This window comes from Fringilla coelebs, assembly GCF_963513975.1.
Source record: "Fringilla coelebs genome assembly, chromosome: 18".
In the NCBI taxonomy this organism is placed as follows: Eukaryota; Metazoa; Chordata; class Aves; order Passeriformes; family Fringillidae; genus Fringilla; species Fringilla coelebs.
In genome coordinates this window covers 8,672,714-8,688,998 of record NC_140044.1, presented here as the reverse complement: position 1 = coordinate 8,688,998, position 16,285 = coordinate 8,672,714, and the positions used below count along the sequence as shown (strand labels likewise).

At 55.1% G+C, this 16,285-nt stretch overlaps 1 protein-coding gene across 3 annotated transcripts; it reads right to left on the bottom strand.

The window, feature by feature from the left end:
* Positions 1-269: 269 nt before the first annotated feature.
* GDAP1L1 (ganglioside induced differentiation associated protein 1 like 1) lies at positions 270-12,832 on the bottom strand (the record flags this gene model as incomplete). 3 transcript variants are annotated; one of them, XM_084217831.1, is made up of 6 exons in its annotated part: positions 270-613; positions 3,378-3,492; positions 3,600-3,697; positions 5,665-5,838; positions 10,158-10,350; positions 12,653-12,832. In XM_084217831.1, the coding sequence occupies 6 exons, from the start codon at positions 12,830-12,832 to the stop codon at positions 270-272; spliced, it is 1,104 nt and encodes a 367-aa protein (XP_084073957.1). The 3 variants fall into 3 exon arrangements, with proteins under 3 accessions (XP_084073957.1, XP_084073958.1, XP_084073959.1); XM_084217832.1 differs by lacking the exon at positions 5,665-5,838; XM_084217833.1 differs by lacking the exons at positions 3,378-3,492; positions 3,600-3,697.
* Between the last annotated feature and the right edge of the window lie 3,453 nt (positions 12,833-16,285).

Sequence of the window (16,285 nt, the reverse complement as noted above, 5' to 3'; positions counted from 1 at the left end):
GGTGGGCAGGGCTGAGCCCGTGAACCCTTGAGCCTCTGGCTGGAGTTGAATACCTAAATCTAAAAAAGGCATTTACAAGTTGACTTTTTTGTTGTTGTTGTTGTTGTCTTATTTCCTTGCAGTATAGGTTTCTACTTCTAGACTATGGAATGTTACATTAAACAATATAATTATTCATTACCTTGCTTCAAATTTCATTACAGTTACTGAGGCTTCATCATAATTTCACACAGCACAGAGACACCAAACTAAACACCAAGCAGTCAGCACTAGATGTATTTTTTCTTTAAGTACCAATAAGCAAAATATCCCATTCCCCCCAGAGATCCCATCAGGAAGGAGGCTCCGAGGAAGGAGGGAGGTTTCCGCTTGACCAGCCTGAAGGCATTGGGTACCACTGCCGAGAGGAGCGTGGTGTGGATATCTCCCAAAACTTTCCTGAAGGCGAAGCGTTTCTGTATCCTGTCGAAGAAGGACTGTAGGTTAGGTCTGCTGCCATCTTCCCAGTATTTCTTAGAGAGTCCCAGAAACTTGAGGCGGTGCAGGGTGGCTCCTAACAAGACATCGGCCAGAGTAAAGACGCATCCGCAGAGCCAAAGCTCACACTTCTGCCCTGGAGAGAGAAGAGACAGAGCAGAGGTAAGAGTCCCTTGGGGGACACCTAAAATCTTGCTCAAAAGGTCCACATAGGCAGGAGCATTTGTAGGTCTGGGGTGTTTTTTCCCAGCTCTTTGATGGGCCAGGAGCTCAGAGCCTGTCTACTGTGATGGAGAGTACGGGGATGCCAAAAGCTGGGAATAGGAGATGATGATTTATAGCCTGTTGAATGTACAAATTACTGGCTGCAAAGCAGCTCTGCTGCCTCTCCCCCAAGTCAAGAGCAGCAGGAGATGGCATCCTCCTGTACCCAGGAGGTCCCTGGAAAAGAGCCCTTTGCTCCCCTTGAAGGAAGATGATGCGTCAGTGCTTGGGGAGAGCAGCGGTGTCTGCCCTTGGCAGCACCAGGAGCTGTTTCAGGAGTGTCACGTCAACTTGGCCTATTTTAGGGATGTGAGAAATCCTCAGGAATCAAATCCATTTGCTGGATGGCCTGGCTGCTCTCCTGTGTGTGCTGCTGGCGAGGTTCTGCCTTTGTTCTCTCTCCTGTACCAGGGACCCTGCTCCAGGACACCAGAACTGGCAGCACCTCTGTGCCAAGAGCCAGGATTTTGGGGAGACAGAGCTCAGGGTGAGTGCAGGACATGAAGAAAGACACTGAAGGGTTGAGAGCCCCTGATAATGGGTGATCCCAGAAATAACCCCCCTAGAGAGACATCCAAAAATAAACCAAGCTGCTGTTAGGCTGGAAAAAGCACTTTGAGGCCAGGATATTGTTGAGCACTCCCTCACTGCCCTTTCAACACCGAGGAGCTGGGCTGGGATGGAGCTGAGGGAGATGAAAGAAGGTGCAGGTAAAGAACATCAGAAGGGACACAAAAATCCACCCTCAGTCAGCTTTGCTCCAGATTCCCGATTCTGGGGCTCTTCATTGTGCTGTGGCTATTGTACCAGGAAAGAGAAGAGAGGCTCCAGCAGAGCACCCCAGGGCAGGCACTGCAGCTGCTGCAGGGCTGCCTGCAGGACCAGGCTGGGGCAATTATGGGTAATTAGCAACCCTCATTTGTTGCTGCTTGGCAGCCTGCCAAATCCTGCTGGAGGCACTGCCCAAGTGGACAGATTGCCTGTGCCTAATTAATCAATAAATATTTTCAGTGACTAATGACTTGTGCGGGTGCTGCAGCCAGAGCTTCTCGGGGGTGGTGGGGACCTTGTGGGTGCTTCTGCTCAGCGGTGAGGGGAGCAGGGCTGGGGCAGCTGCCCCACTCCAGGCACTGCTGCAGGGGAAGGAGAAAGCACACGTGAGGATGGTGACTTCAGGAGAGAGCTGTGATCCATCCCTGTCCCTGTGTCCCTCCTGGCTCTGGGCTTGCCCCTCTGCTGAGCTCTGGAGCCCGCTGTGGCTGCTCCAGCCCCCTGCACCCCTGCCCAGCACCGAGTGGGGTGGAAGCACAGGCAGCTGCTCCCTTTGCAGCCCCAGCTGGGCTCAGCCTGCCCCAGCTGAACGGGGTTGCTGTGGCAGGGGTCTCCTGGTGCTGCTGCAGCACCTCCCAGCCTGCTCCCGCTGCATTGCTGCAGCCTGGGCTGCGTGGGAGCAGAGCTGCTGCACTGCAGCTCCTGGGAGCTTGCCAAAGTGGTGATCGTGCCCACTGCTGAGATCTGACCAGGCCATGGGCAGGGGTGGGAGTTTGGGGTTCTGGAGCCGAGGGCAGGAGCAGCACACAAGGACTGAAGGCATTGGAGCACCTGGGTGCTGGCAACAGCAACAGCAGCAGCGATCCCTCTGCTCCAGGCACCTGGGATGTCCTCCCAGGGCACCTCATTAGGCTGAATTCTGCCGCCCCAGCCGTTAATGAGGGTGTTTGAGGAAATTAGGGCAAGGCAGGATGCCACTGTGAGCGCATCAGGGCTCTTGGTAAATCCCCAGACCTTGGCACCTCCGAGGGCTCTCCCGTGTCAGAGTGACGCAGGGCTCCCCAGGGCTGAGGCTGCACCCGAGGGCAGGGCCAGCTGGGGCACCATCCCCTGGCTAACTGTGCCTGGGCTCTGCTCTGCATCTGGCACCGTGGTGCTGGCAGCCCTCCCGGGGCTCTGAGCCCTGCCAGCAGTGAGGAGGAGAGGAGGAAGGGGTGATGGCAGGACAAGTGCTGCCCAGCTGTGCCCAGGCACCCCTGACTGCCAGGGCTGCTCTGGGCAGGCTCCAGCACCCTGTGTTTGCTGTCAGGGATGGCTGGTGTCCCTCTCTCCCACCTGCTGGCATCTGACACAGGTTCTGTAAAGGCTCTCCCCTCCAGGGCCCCTCAGATTCCTGGGTTTCCCAGCCCATGCTCCTCTGGGATGTGCCACAGCCTGCTGATGTGAGGGCTTGGCTGTGGCACATGTGCCCATCTCTGCATTTTCAGCAGCCAGTGCTCCTTGTGGGGGTGGCCTGCTGCTTTCTAAACCAGACAGAGCATCAGTCCCTGTCAGTCCCTTGCTGGGGTAGAGGGCACCTGCCATCACCCTGAGATGACTCTGGGGCTCCCAAAGAGCACCCATGAGGACAGGGGTCCTGCTGTTCCCAGTGGCAAGGGGTGCAGGGTGGTTTAACAGAGGTTAGCAAGACCCTGGCTGCAACAACATCAGTGTACCCAAAACCAGGAGAGCCCAGAGGCAGCCCCAGACCCACCAGTGGTTGCTCCATGGGAGTTGTTCATCAGGTGCAAAGCTTTTGGCTGTTTCTGGTGTTGCACCTCAGCCTCCTGTGGAAAAACACCCCATAAACACAGCCCAGTGCCTACCTTGGTACTCCAATTTCCTTTTCTCCAGCTCAGCCTCAATCTGGTCTAGCACCATCCCAAGTTCTCCAAGGATCTTCTTCAAGTAGTTCACATTATCATGCTCCAGGATCTTGGCCTGGGTGGAGAGCAGGGTTAGAATGTGGAATAAATGGATGCAGGGACAAAAAGCATCAGGTCATGTTCCCCCAGCACCAGGGATGTGTGTGGCTTTGACCCACTCACCATGAGCTTCTTCTGCTTGGAGAGGTAAGGCTCAGAGAGCTGTGGCTCCTCTTCATGGTCCAGCTTCATCAGATCCGTGGTGGCGTTGGCTAAATGTCCTGGGGGGGGACAGACAGAGAGGCTGGGATGGCCAGTGTGTCTGAGAGCAAATCACCTCATCCTGCAGCCAAAATATCACTGTAGCACCAAGGGAAAACATCCCAGAGAGCTAAATGGGCCAAATTCATGGCTTGCTGCTGCTGTGCTTCCACGTCTGAGGGCGTGTGGCTCTGTCAGCTGTCCCTGCACACACAGGGGTCTCACAGGGCAGGGCTGGCTCCAAGGTATGGCCAATCCCCCTCCCTGGTGAGTCCCAGCCTGGGATTTTCAGCTCTTCATTTCCCCTGCTGGATTCATACTAGAGCTGCTGGAAGCTCTGGCTGTTGCTTGCTGTTTAAGGACAGCCCTGGGCTTGCCCATAACCTGGCTCCTGCAGCTCCATCCCCAGCAGGCTGAGCCTTTGGGATGCCTGAGCTGGCTGCCCACACTCAGGGGTACATTCAGAGCAGTGGGGCAGGGAGGGGCACAGGGGGGGCTCCCTCCTGGGTGAAGCTGTCCCTCCCTGGCTCAGTGTTTGGGCTGCAGTTCCATGGTGTGGAGCCCATCACGAGCATGGAGGGATGCTCACCCTTCTGCCTCTCTGGGCACAGGGAGGATGGGAAGGGCTCTGTGCAAGGGAGCTAAAGGAGGGAAAGGGGCAGAGTGAAAGGAAGAAAGGAATCCTAGAGGAAGAGTAACACCTAAGGGATAGCATAAATTACCCAAAGGTGGGCTAATGTCTTCCTGCCAGGGACCATCTGTCTTTCCCTCATTGTTCCCTCCAACAAGGGAGGCCTTGGCTCTGCCACTGTGCTGATGCAGGAGGTGCCAGGGCCAGCTGGGGTGGGAGCCAGCAGCAGGCTGTGCACTGCTATAAAATGCTGAAATTCCCATTTCTGCCATGAGCTTGTGCTTGCTGAGGCTGCCAACCAGCTCTCCTGGGGCTGCAACTCAGATGGAGACCTGGATATCATCCTGATTTCATTCCCCTTGGGAGAGCCTGGAACCTGGGTTCACCCTCTCCTTGGGACACAACGACATTGATTTCCCTCAGCACCCACTGCAACAGGGCAGCTGAGCTGCCTGATGAGCTGGGGAGGAAGGACACCATCAGCCCATGGACCTGCTCATAGCCTCCAATGGCTTGGGAAAAATGCCACCAGTGACAGGGTTTGAACAAGGAGATGTGTTCAGAGACCTCAGCAGAGCGCTGGGGAGGCGATGTGAGGCAGATGGGGACCAAAGCCATCACAGCCACACCCTTTGGGGAAGGGAGGTGCCCTGGCCTACATCAGCCCAAGGTCTGGGGGTGGAGGTGACGCTTGGTGACATGGGGAAAGCTGTCTGTGACGGGTGTCAGCAGAGGCAGGGCAGACCACAAGCCACACCTCAGGAACTGCCTACTTGTCTCTGTGCACAAGTGCATCCCACCTCAGCAGGACCATCTGGGACCCAGGCAACCAAAGGGATGGGGGTGGGTGGGAACAGTGTTTTCTATGGGCTCAGCTTGGGGCCGGAGCCTAAAGGAAGGGAGAGACCTGGGACATGCCAACACCCTCCTGACAAGGTCACTTTTCTGGCGAGGAATTCTCTCCAGGAGCAATCCCTGCCATTGAGTTATATTAAGCATCGTCAATGTTTCATGAGCACTTGAAGGTCAGGTACACACACTTATGCCGATTCATCCACTGCCTGCAACTCAATCTGGCTGCTCCCTCCTGCCTTTGCCCTTAGAGTTATTGGAGGGAGAGGGGCAAATTCCTGTGCTCCAGAAAGAGCTGAGGAGAAGCGTGCATGTCCCATGGGAGCCCAGACACCCCCCGAGTTAGGAAGTCTCTCTAGGATGCCTGCAATTCCCAGATCAGCTGTGCTTTGCCATTTCCCAGCTGTCCTTTGGCAGAAAGGGGAGATGAGCAGGAGCACGGTGGCTGGCTGGGCCGTGGAGCCTAGAGGAGCCGGGCAGCCCCCGGAAAGGCGACTGACTTACTGCGGATCTCAGTGGTGGCGTACTTTGGGATCATGGAGTCGGTGGTGAGCTCGGGGTGCAGGATGCAGCCGTGCGTGTAGGCGTCCATGGGCAGCGAGTCCAGCAGCTCCCGGTACTGCAGCACCCGCGAGTGCAGCGGGCTGCCCGGCTCGGGGATCAGCTGCGGCACGTTCTCTGCACGGCCAAGGAAAAGGAGTGAGCAGTGAGACACAGTGGAAACTTTCCCGAGCAGAAATCCGTTTTGATTTAGGTGAAATGTACATCTATCGCCGGCCGGGGGCTGGGTACAAATCACCAACAGGACGGGGCTGCTGGGAACGTGCCCTGAGCTGGTTTATTTTCCAGTATCAGTCTCATTACATGGCTATGACAATGGGAAGATGCCATCACATCCCAGGCAACAGACCAAGAACTTAATGTTACAACTTACTTTATAAGTGTTTTGACCAATCACACAAAGCAGAAGCATATTGACAGTAGTTCCATCCAATCGCTATAAGCACACGTACCTTTGGTTAAAACAATGCCTGCTTATTTCAAATACAATACCTGCTTGTGAGCCTTAAAATACAATGCGCAGAGCTCCATTATTAAGCTTAAAACTTCCTAATGTCTTGCTAGATTTACTTTTCTGTAGCTTAAGGAGCATTCTAGACAAGCATTAATGCACAGACCATTTTTCTATTGGTCCTTGCTTTTCTACATTTTACATTATTGTTCTGTTTCTACATTTTACACTATTGTTCTTTCATTATAGTTCTCATGGCTACTGCTTAGCTCCAATCACAGGTCTTCTGTCTCTGAGGCCTGCCTTTTGCAGCTTTCCCAAAACTTTCTGATTGATGGATTCCCACACATGTTTGAGTTAAGTCTGTAGCTTGAAAACATAGCTGTTTGCTCTGACTGCCTGTTCTCGTGAAAAGCCTATGCTCGGAGAAACTGCTTCAGCCAAAGGGCAGAGATAAGGGGGGCAGACAGAGAGACTGTTAGAAAGAGGGCAACCTGACCCAGGAATTCTTTCTGATATAGAAGAATTAGTGGCAAATGTCACACGAAAACAGTAGAATGAATATGTGTGAACCTATTGTGAAATTGCATGCATATGTATTTGAGAGAGAGACAAAACAGGATCTGGAGTTCCCAGAGGTACACATATATTTTGAAGGGAGCAGTCAGTCCCCCATGCGTCCAATGCTCTAATAAATGTACCAGCTTTACAACTTTCACAGAAGTTGTGGAGTTTGTTTGTTTCTGCTAATCAGCGGCACCTGGGAGGGCCCAAGCTCTCCTTAGCAGCTCCTCAGCTGGCTCTGGACAGCAGGGTGCAATCCTGCTGAGCCAGCAGGGCTGGCTGGGGCAGAGCTTTCACTCAAATCTGTCAGCTCTGCCCTCGCCCTCCCTGCTGCCCATCCCGGCCAGGAGTGCAGCCAGCCCTTGCCCTGGGATGGGCAAAGCCGTGGGATCTATGGATGTCATTACCCAGCCCCACAGCCCTCGTGTTCCCTAGGGTCACTGCAGCCAGCCCTGAGGCTCCACACTCTAATTTCACGTCTCTTAGAATGTGAGAAAAACCTTCCTGGTCTGCAGAAAAGAGCTAAAAGATGGGGATTTGAGTTTAGGATCTCCTGAGTTACATATTCTTAACTCCAGTGGCAGGGAGGTACCTCATTCTCTTGGGCTTCCTTGAAAATCCCCAAAATGGGCAATCAGAGCAGATGACCAAAGAAGCCCAGTGCATCTTCCCTCCATGCTCAGCCAGTGTCTCAGCTGCAGCAACATCCCTTGCCCTGGCTGCCTCTGCTCCTCCCTGCCTTGCTGGGTTTTATTCACTTTCCATGGATGGTGGTTTGCATCGTGCCTTTTATTACACTGCCAGCTCAAAATACATGGCAGGTGACACCAGAAGAAGGAAAACATTGCTCTTGTCTCTCCCAATATTTTTAACTCTCCCAGTTTTTTAAGGGATCATAAATGTTTATAGTGTCTGCAGAAAGCAGTTCACAGGCAGTGAGTAAATCCACCACCAGGACTCTGTTGCCCACATCCTGTCTGCAGTGCTGCGCTCTCCCCGTGCCGGTGTCCCCACCTGAGCTGGGTCATGCTGGTAGGACTTTGGCAGATGTGAGCAGGGCAGCCCCTTGTTTCAGGGCCTGAAGTGACAGCTGTGCTCTGCCCAGCCCTGCTGCAGGGGCTGGAGGCAAAAGGGAGCTGGCCTTGCCATTACCCTGCCTGCTGGTGCCCATGGCTGGATGAGAACCAGGCAAATTTTGGTACCTCCTGTACTGGAAATCTCATGGCTCTGACCCAGACTGTCCCTGCTGGAAGGCTCCACAGAGTTGCTCCCACTGATAGGCATCAGTGTCACTGTCCCCTGAGCAAAAGGGAGGTTTTGGTGGCTCGTCCCTGCCATGGGCTGCTCGCTGCCTGCACTGCCTGGGCTCCAGCTCTCCAAGTGGGGATTTTCCACCTGAGAAAAGTGACGAGATGAGTGAAACAACACTGACCTATAGCTTGTGTGCTCCTTCCACAGGGCTCCTGGCCAGCACCCAGAGGGCTGGGGCTGAGGCTGGGAACAGCACATGCAGAGGGACTGCTCCATCCCGCAGGAAGATGGAGCAACCACAATGAAATAGCAGCGTGCTGGCCACCAGCCCACGTCCTTCAGCACGTTCCAGGGAGGCTTTTCATTGGGATGGCCTGACTTGCCTTTACATGCCACAGCAACCTGCACATAGAGGCTGCTGTTGCACTCTGTGGCTGTGCAAGGGGGTGCAGATCTTGGAGGACACTCCTGCCTGGAAGAAATATTGCCCTGATCAGTTTCTGGGTTTTTGGGCACTGCTGGGCAGTGTCCTAGTGAGAAGCATTCTCAAATGTGGCTGATTGGCGCTATTCACTGCCATTTTGGGAGGAATAAAAACATTTCTCCATACACTATTTACTGATAGCTGGACAGTGCGTGTAAGCAGGTGATAAAGGCCATGCCCTTGGCCCAGGGGAAAACACAGCTCAGTAAAAATATCTTATTAAAAATATCTTATAAAGGCCTTTTCAAACTGTACACATTTCTGCAAGGTGGCTGATTCCCCCTCAGATCAGCACTGCCACATCCTGGTAATGCTTTTGGCAGCTGCACTGCTGGGTGATAGGATGGAGCAGAGCATGGAGCAGGGAGTGATGCTCTGGGCCCTCTTTCCTGGAGCTTCCCCTCTCCCATTTCCCAGCAAAAAGAGAAGAAACTGCACCTGGCTGGAAAATCTCAACTACAGGAGTTTCCCAGAGCTCGGACAGCTCCGTGTCCCCCTCCTGCTGGGGACAGCCTGTTGTCACATATGTCAGACCACCTGCCCTTCGCAGAGACCAAGTGAAGTGGTGCAGGGACCGACACCCCCTGATGTCCCCTGCTGCTGGGGCTGCTGCCAGGCAGGAAAGCAGCTGCCATTCCCCAGGACATGCTGCTGGTGTGGGATTCTCCTGATGGACCCATCCCTGCTGCCCCACCGGGAGGGAGCTTTGTGCCTCCGCGGAGCAGCAGCGCAGTGGCGGGGCCAGGAGAGGACAGCAGCTGAGCTGGCAAGGAGCCCTGGCTTCGGGAGCTATTTTGAGATGTTTTTGATGTCTCTGTTGCAAGGGGATGGATGCTGGGGCGAACATCGTGATGGCAAAGCCCGAGATCCCTGCTCAGCTTTGAAGCCTGCCCGGTGGGTGTCCCAGCCCAGCAGCCCCCAGGACTGGGGGAATGAAGGTGAGGAGGTGTGAGATGCCAGGGAGAGGCTCCTCACAGCAGCTGCTGAGCAAAGCTGACTTTGAGCTCTGTCTCAGCATCCCGGTGTGCCAGGCTCAGCAGGCCTGCAGCCCTGCTCCAGGGGAATATGAGCTTCCCTCTCCTGGCTGTCCCTTCCTCTGGGTTTGTGTCACATCATCCTCCCATGGTCCTCAGCACCGCTGGCTGGGTTTGACTTTAGAGAGGCTGTTTTCTCTGAGGCACAGCAGCAGCAGGGACAGCAGGATCCCCTGCCCATGGAATGGCCCAGGAATCCTGGGGGAAGCGGGGAGAGGAGCAGCAGCACATGGCTGACACCCACCTTCTCTCAGCAGAGGCCCTTATGGCCCCTTTATACAATTACCCAGGGCTGAAGCACAAATACACCTGAAGTCAGAGGTGTTCCCGTGGGCTGTGCCCCAGTGGGGACTCTGGTGAAATGCCACCATGCACCACGGGGACTGAGAGAAATTGTCTGGTTTGGAAGCGTGACTTCCAGGACAGAAAAAGGGGAACTTAGCTACCACACCCCTCAGAGCCTTCCAGCAGGGGATTTCTACTAGAAATTCTTCAATTTCATGGGAAAACATAGAAGTCTGGGGAGGGCTGGTGGCTTGCTGATTTTCTGGGGTGAAGATGAAACTTTAAAGGAAAAATTTGGATTTGTTTAGCAAACAGAATGTGGGCTAGACACGAATTTCCTCTGAGGCAGAGCCCAGCCTTGCATTACCTCCCGTGAAGTTCTTCTCCATGTAGTCGATGATCTGGTTGTAGTCGCTGATGATGTTGTCCCTGTGGATGATGACGGGCACCTCCTCACCCAGGTTGAGCCGCATGAACCAGGGCTCCTTGTGCTCCATCAGGGGCATGCTGACGTCCCTCTCCTCGCAGGGCAGCCCCTTCTCTGCGATCACCAGCCGCACCTGGGGCGGGAGGCCGGGGAGAAAGGGCTCAGCCCCACACACCAAGCTGGTCTCCAGTCCCCCCTAACCCATTACACCCCCAGACCCTTCCCTAAAACTTAAACACAGTGACATGCCAGGATCATGGGCTCTCCCTGCAAGAAGCCAAGCAGCTGTTGCCACGGGACAGCTGCAAAATCGAGGCAGCCAGGAAAGAATTCATTTTCCTGGCATCCAAACCCATCCTGTCTTCTCAGAATCATGGACCATGCTCCCTGGTCCTGGTGGCCTGTGTGACAGGAAGAGGAGAGCCAATCCCTCAGCCAATCTCTCAGTGGGTGGAGGGAGGCAGGAGCTCTCCAGCTGGGGGAGTGATGCTGCTGTGGCTCCCAGGATGGCCCTGCACATACCTGAGGAAGAAAAGGAGGAGGAGGAAGAGGAGGAAGCAGGGCTGCAGCAGTGTTATGCCTTACACGTGCACCCAGTGAGTGCTGATGTCTGGCTGAAGGAGACCTGGATGCTGACTCAGGTGTGTCCCACTCTCAGGAGTGGACTCTGCCTTTACCAGGTGAAGGCTCTGTTCTGTGGGATGTTCCAGGCAGCCCCTGTGACCCTGCACAGCATTCCTCCTCCTCCTCCTCCTCCTCCTCCATGCTGACATTAGCTTGAGGGCATCACCCAGCACCTTCACCCCTCTTGTGTCAAACCTGCTGCTTCCCCCTTCCCCTTCCCCTGCCTCCTCCAGCCCTGGGCCTGCCCAGCACTGTGGGGCTGGCACCCACACACCTCAGGGGTGGGAAAGGTGAGTCCAGCCTTGCAGAGGGGCAGGAGGAGGCAGGAGTGGGGCTGGATGTGGGACACCATCACCATCCCCACCCTGATCGCCAGCCCTCAGGGCTGATCCTGCTGCTCTGCTCTGTGCATGAGACGGTGTTGAATATGCACTCAGGGATGGCATTTTAGGCTTCTGGGTTATAAAACCTGACTATTATGAACTAAGTATGTCAAACATGAAAAAAAAAAAAGCCCACGGGGGATGTGAGAAAGCCATGATTTACAGAACCACTGAATGAGGCAAAAGTATTTGTTTTCATCCAACTAGCAGCAGCTAAAAATACAATTTAACATATATAAGCATTTCTATGAGCACTTCAGAGTTCCTGGGGAATTAGTCATTAATTATCCACAGAACGGGCAAGTGAATTTTTTCTGTTAAAGTCAAACAAGAGAAAGCCTGGGTTCCTCAACTGCAACTCGCTCCTGGCCTTTTCCTCCCAGCTGATAAATCAACCTCAGCCATACCACCCGGGGTATCCAGCCCCAGGCTCCCTGCGCTGCTTTCGGGAGCTGAAGGCCTGGCAGGAGGCAGCCCGGGGTCCCAGGGTATCCCCCTGCCAGCACCCCAAAGGGGATCCCAGACTGGGGTGACAAAACATTCCCGGGGAATTCCGCGGGGAGCCGGGCACGAGCATCCCCCGGCAGTGCGGATCCCGAGCCCGGCAGTCCCGTGCTGCCGGCAGGGCCGACCATGTGCAGCCTCCCTGCTGCATTGGGCATCCTCCCTCCTTTGTGTCTGCTCGCAGGAACGGGCACCTCTGCCCGGCCTTCCCGCCGGGCTGTGCCGCTCGGGGAGGCCCCGGCACCGGGAACTTGGTGTTCCAACACCCACCCCTCCGAACAGCCCGTTCTCCATATGGTGTTCATGGCTCAGCAATGATGGGGGGTTCGGGGCCGGGGGAGAAGGGTGGGTTTGCTACACAGCTGCCTCGCTGCGAAATGAGCATTTACTATTGTCTGGAAAACGGGATTTCTTGCTGGGGCAATCCGGGAATAGAATTTCCAGGGCACTGCTGCAGTGTGAGGGGTGAATCATCGCTGCGTGCTGGGGTCCGGGATCCTCTCCCGGGCACCAGCCTGACTCGGGGCTGCCTCTCCTCCCGCAGCAGCAGCAGCAGCAGGGTGGTCCCGGCCCGGCTCTGCCTTTGTCTGCGCTCCCGGCCACGCCAGTGTGGGGCTGGCAGCGAGCACAAAAGCCGAGGCGGCTCCCGGTGCGAGCCGTGATACCAAAGCAAAGATCTGGCTGAGCCCCCCCATCCTCATCCCCACGGCATCCCCATCCCCTCCCCAGGCAGATGCTGTTAAAGGTACAAAGATCTGCCCGGCCGCACGTTGGTGCCCCGGCCACGGGGCTGATCCCCTCGCTCTCCCCCGAGCGCATCCATCCGTCCATCCGTCCATCCATCCATCCTCCCGACAAAGGGATGCCCTGGCACCTGCAGGTGATTCTCGCCCGGGAGCCCGGCCGAGCGATCGTTCTCTTTACCTTTTGTGAGCTGAAAGACTGCGTCCAGTGGTACAAAACCAATCTGTCCTGGGATTTGAGAGCGGGGTCTGTCGGGTCGTGATTTTCCTCCCCTTCCGTGGATTTCCCCGCGCTGTTCTCCAGCGCCGAGATGGGCCACCAGCTGCAGTTGGTGGGAGTAACATTATTGGGAGTCGCCATGACAGCAGCGAGCGAGCGGGAGAGGGACGGGGAGCGCGGCGCTAGCCCAGCATCACATGGGCTCCTGCCAGCCCATCCCCGGGGCAGCCCGGCTCGGCGGGCAGCGCGGGCGGTGGGCGCGGGGTCACGGCTGCTGCCGGTGCCGCCGCGGCTGGCGCTGCGCTCGCAGCCCGTCCCCGCTCGTGGCGGGGCTCCCACGGAAACGTGCAGGCATCGCTTCAAGAGAGGAGTCAGCAGCGGAGGCTCCTGCCTGCCAGATCGGCAATCCTGGGCAGCTCCAACCCCTGCGGCTTCCTAAGAACATTTTTCAGCAGAGATTAAGATTTTTTTTTTTTTTTCCTGAGCGCTTTAGATATGGCGGATGTGTAATAAATAGCCACAGTGATGGACGCTAGCTTTAAAATGCCTAGAAGGTGTCGTGCCTGCCTTGCAACCTTCACAGAAAGAAGCTGCAATGGCTCTTTAAAGGTATTCAATTATTTTTGAAGAGCACAAATTAATTTCTGCCTATTGGGTGTTATGTAGCCCATGGAGGGGCAGAGCCCAGGAGCCTTTGGTGTGTGCCAGAGCTCACAGTGCCTGCCCAAACTGGACAAAGTAGGCACAGCTGGGGGTCACTTCCAGAATTAGCAAGGTGTGTCACAATTCCAAACTGTCCAGGAGACTCAGAGGGCGTTGGGGCTTCTGGAGCTGCTGCTGCTCTCCAAGCCCTATGAGCATCACACAGAGGTTTGCAGGCACAGGTGTGTAGGCAGCTGGATACAGTGACCCGGACATCTGGACTTGTGCTTCACGACACTTGGCTTTGTCATGCCCCATTTCCAGCAATCTGGGAGCCTGGAGATATTTTCCCACCCTTGGAACTTTTGCCAGTGCCAGGGGACAAAGCCAGTCCAGTTAGGGGTGTTGTAGGGGCAGGCTCTGGTGAGGATGGGGGACAGGCCCTGCAGGCACAGGGAGCCAGCCCGTGTCTCAGGGCTGGGTGAGGGCTCACTGTGCACCACTGGGGCTGGTGAAGATAGAAAGAGGATGGTTTGGAAGAGCTGGTTTGAGTGGGGAAACTGAGGCACGCTTCACCCAGGAGCACTGGGAGGGAGCAGGGCTAAACTGGTACCCAGCTGCAGGAACGTAGTGGAAGGAGCAGTTTTCTGCAGACTGGGGCATGAAAATGAAGTATTTGGTTGATGTGATGTTCTGCTCCTCAGCGTGTGCAGGAAGGTGATGAGAGGGGAGAAGCTGGGAAGTGCTGTGCTCTGCCCTGGCTCCTCCCTGTCCTCTCCCCCCGTAGGCACCAGCCCCCAATAACAACCTCTCTCCCAAGTCCCTAAACTGGCCTCAGGGTCACCCACAGGGACAGGCTCTTGCTTGGCCTCTGCTTTGGGGCTGCAAAAATGAGGGAAAACTGAGCTTTGAAGAGCGGGCACCCCATGTAGCACCACCCTGCCCTCTGCTCCACAGCCTCCCCTCGTTGCAGAGGTCTTTGGGGGCTCCTTGCACTGAAGGGGACACGGTGGGTGCAGAAAAGGCCGGGAGCAGGTTGGCCAGGCAGCAGCTGCTCTCCCTGGATCGCTGTCCAGAAGGCCCCATCTAGTGGCACAGCTTGTGATGGATTAGTGCTGCGCCGTGGGGAGTAAAACATGACAGGGTTTATTTACTGCATCCCTCTGGGTCCTGCAGGTACACGGAGCCTCTGGAGGAGCCTGTTTATTTAGCTGGGTTTTGGCTTGCTAAACCGAGCAAGGCTTGAAGAGCACGAGGGGTGCCAGCTCCCTTTGGGGGTGCCCTGACCTTGTGTGACCTTGAGATCATCCCCAGCATTCAACACAGCCACCCTGACCGGCAGAGGGGTCGGCGTGGGGCTGCCCCACGGGATCTGTGCATAGCCCTGGTAGAAGGTGCCACGGGAGCAGGGCTGTGCTGCTGGCAGTTTGGGAATACTGAATCCAGGGGAGGGTCTCATCTCAGAGCTGATGCAAAGATTACAGAGATGAGAACAGGAGGATGGAGTCGGTCACGGGACTTTGCAGGCACAGAAGAACCCTCCCTGTTTTAGAAGGAGAGGGTGGAAAACAGGCTCCAGAAACAGCTCCATTGATTTTTTTCCCCCCAGTGGCCTGATTCAGTGTCTGCCAATGTAAAGCTCAGTTTGGATTCGATTTGGCTTCTGTAAGGCAAGAAAGAAATGTCATTGATCCAGGGTGTCCTTCTGCTTCCTGCTTTGGTTTAACTAGTCCTGAAACTAGAGGGACAAGAAATTGTGCTGCTGGAAGACACCCAGGCTGAGCCTGCCGAGATAGGAGAGTTGGAATCTAGTAAGAGGAAAGTCCTGGGAGCACTGCAAGTCCACTGGTGCTTTCTCAGAATATTTCAGACACTTTCTGTAGATTGGCTGGGAACAGATCCTAGAGCATCCACACACAGTAAGGATCCCCCAGGCTTGCTGGGGCAGGTACAGCAGCAGCTGGGAGCAACGGGGCTGTGTCCAGCACTGTTTGTACCAGGGCACCTCTACTCATCAATCAAGCCAAAGGTGCTGTGCAGGCATTCCCAGAGATGATGCAGTTTTCCAATAAATCCTGAGGTTTCAGGCAGGCAGCAAAAAGAAGTCACTGCGTTATCAGAGTGATATGGATGAGCTGAACTGAGAAGGGTTTGATGGAAACAATGTTTGGGCCTGTCTTAGGGGCCACCATTCACCCCCAGGGGTTGGTCTGTGCTGTGCAAATGTCACCAGCAATGTTCCAGTACATTTGCTGCAAACCTTACAATTGCAGTCAAGAACCAAAATATCTGCCCTTGCTCTGCCACAGGCAGCATTAGATGTGCTTAAACACTAGCAAAAACTGAGTTATTGTCTTTCTTTCCCCTTTTCCTTCCCCCTTCACTAGCAGTTCCTCCAGTCCTCCCCAGGACACTATGGAAGTGTGCTCTCAGAACCTGACTCAGGGTTTTCCCTCCCACCTGGTGTTTTGGCAACCTAAACTCATTTCTCATCCCTCAATTTCAGGGTATATCTTGGACTAGTTTAACCTCCACAATTTCCCCAATTCCTCCTCTCTCCCTGGACACAGCAGGTGTGTGGCACATGTCCTGCTTGCTCCACAGCTGAAAACGTGCCCTCCAAGGCTGTCCATCCACACTGAGTTTATGTAACACCAGTCCAGACACTTCCCGGGGTTCTGCACACTTTATTCAAGAGCAGCACAGCAGAAACTGTCCCAAGGTGACCTTGACCAGGCTGCCACTCCACATTTCTACAGAAGGGCCTTGCTGTGCCCCTTCATTAGGCTCCAGATGCAGAAAGGAGTGGGGACAACCAATACCAGGCTTAAATAACCATTTTTGTGCATGTGGAAGAACTGTGCCTTAGCTTCACACACATGGACTCTGGATCAGTGCTCACCAAGAGGCAGGGAAACAACCCTCTGTCTAGCAACAATTCCCATGGTGTTA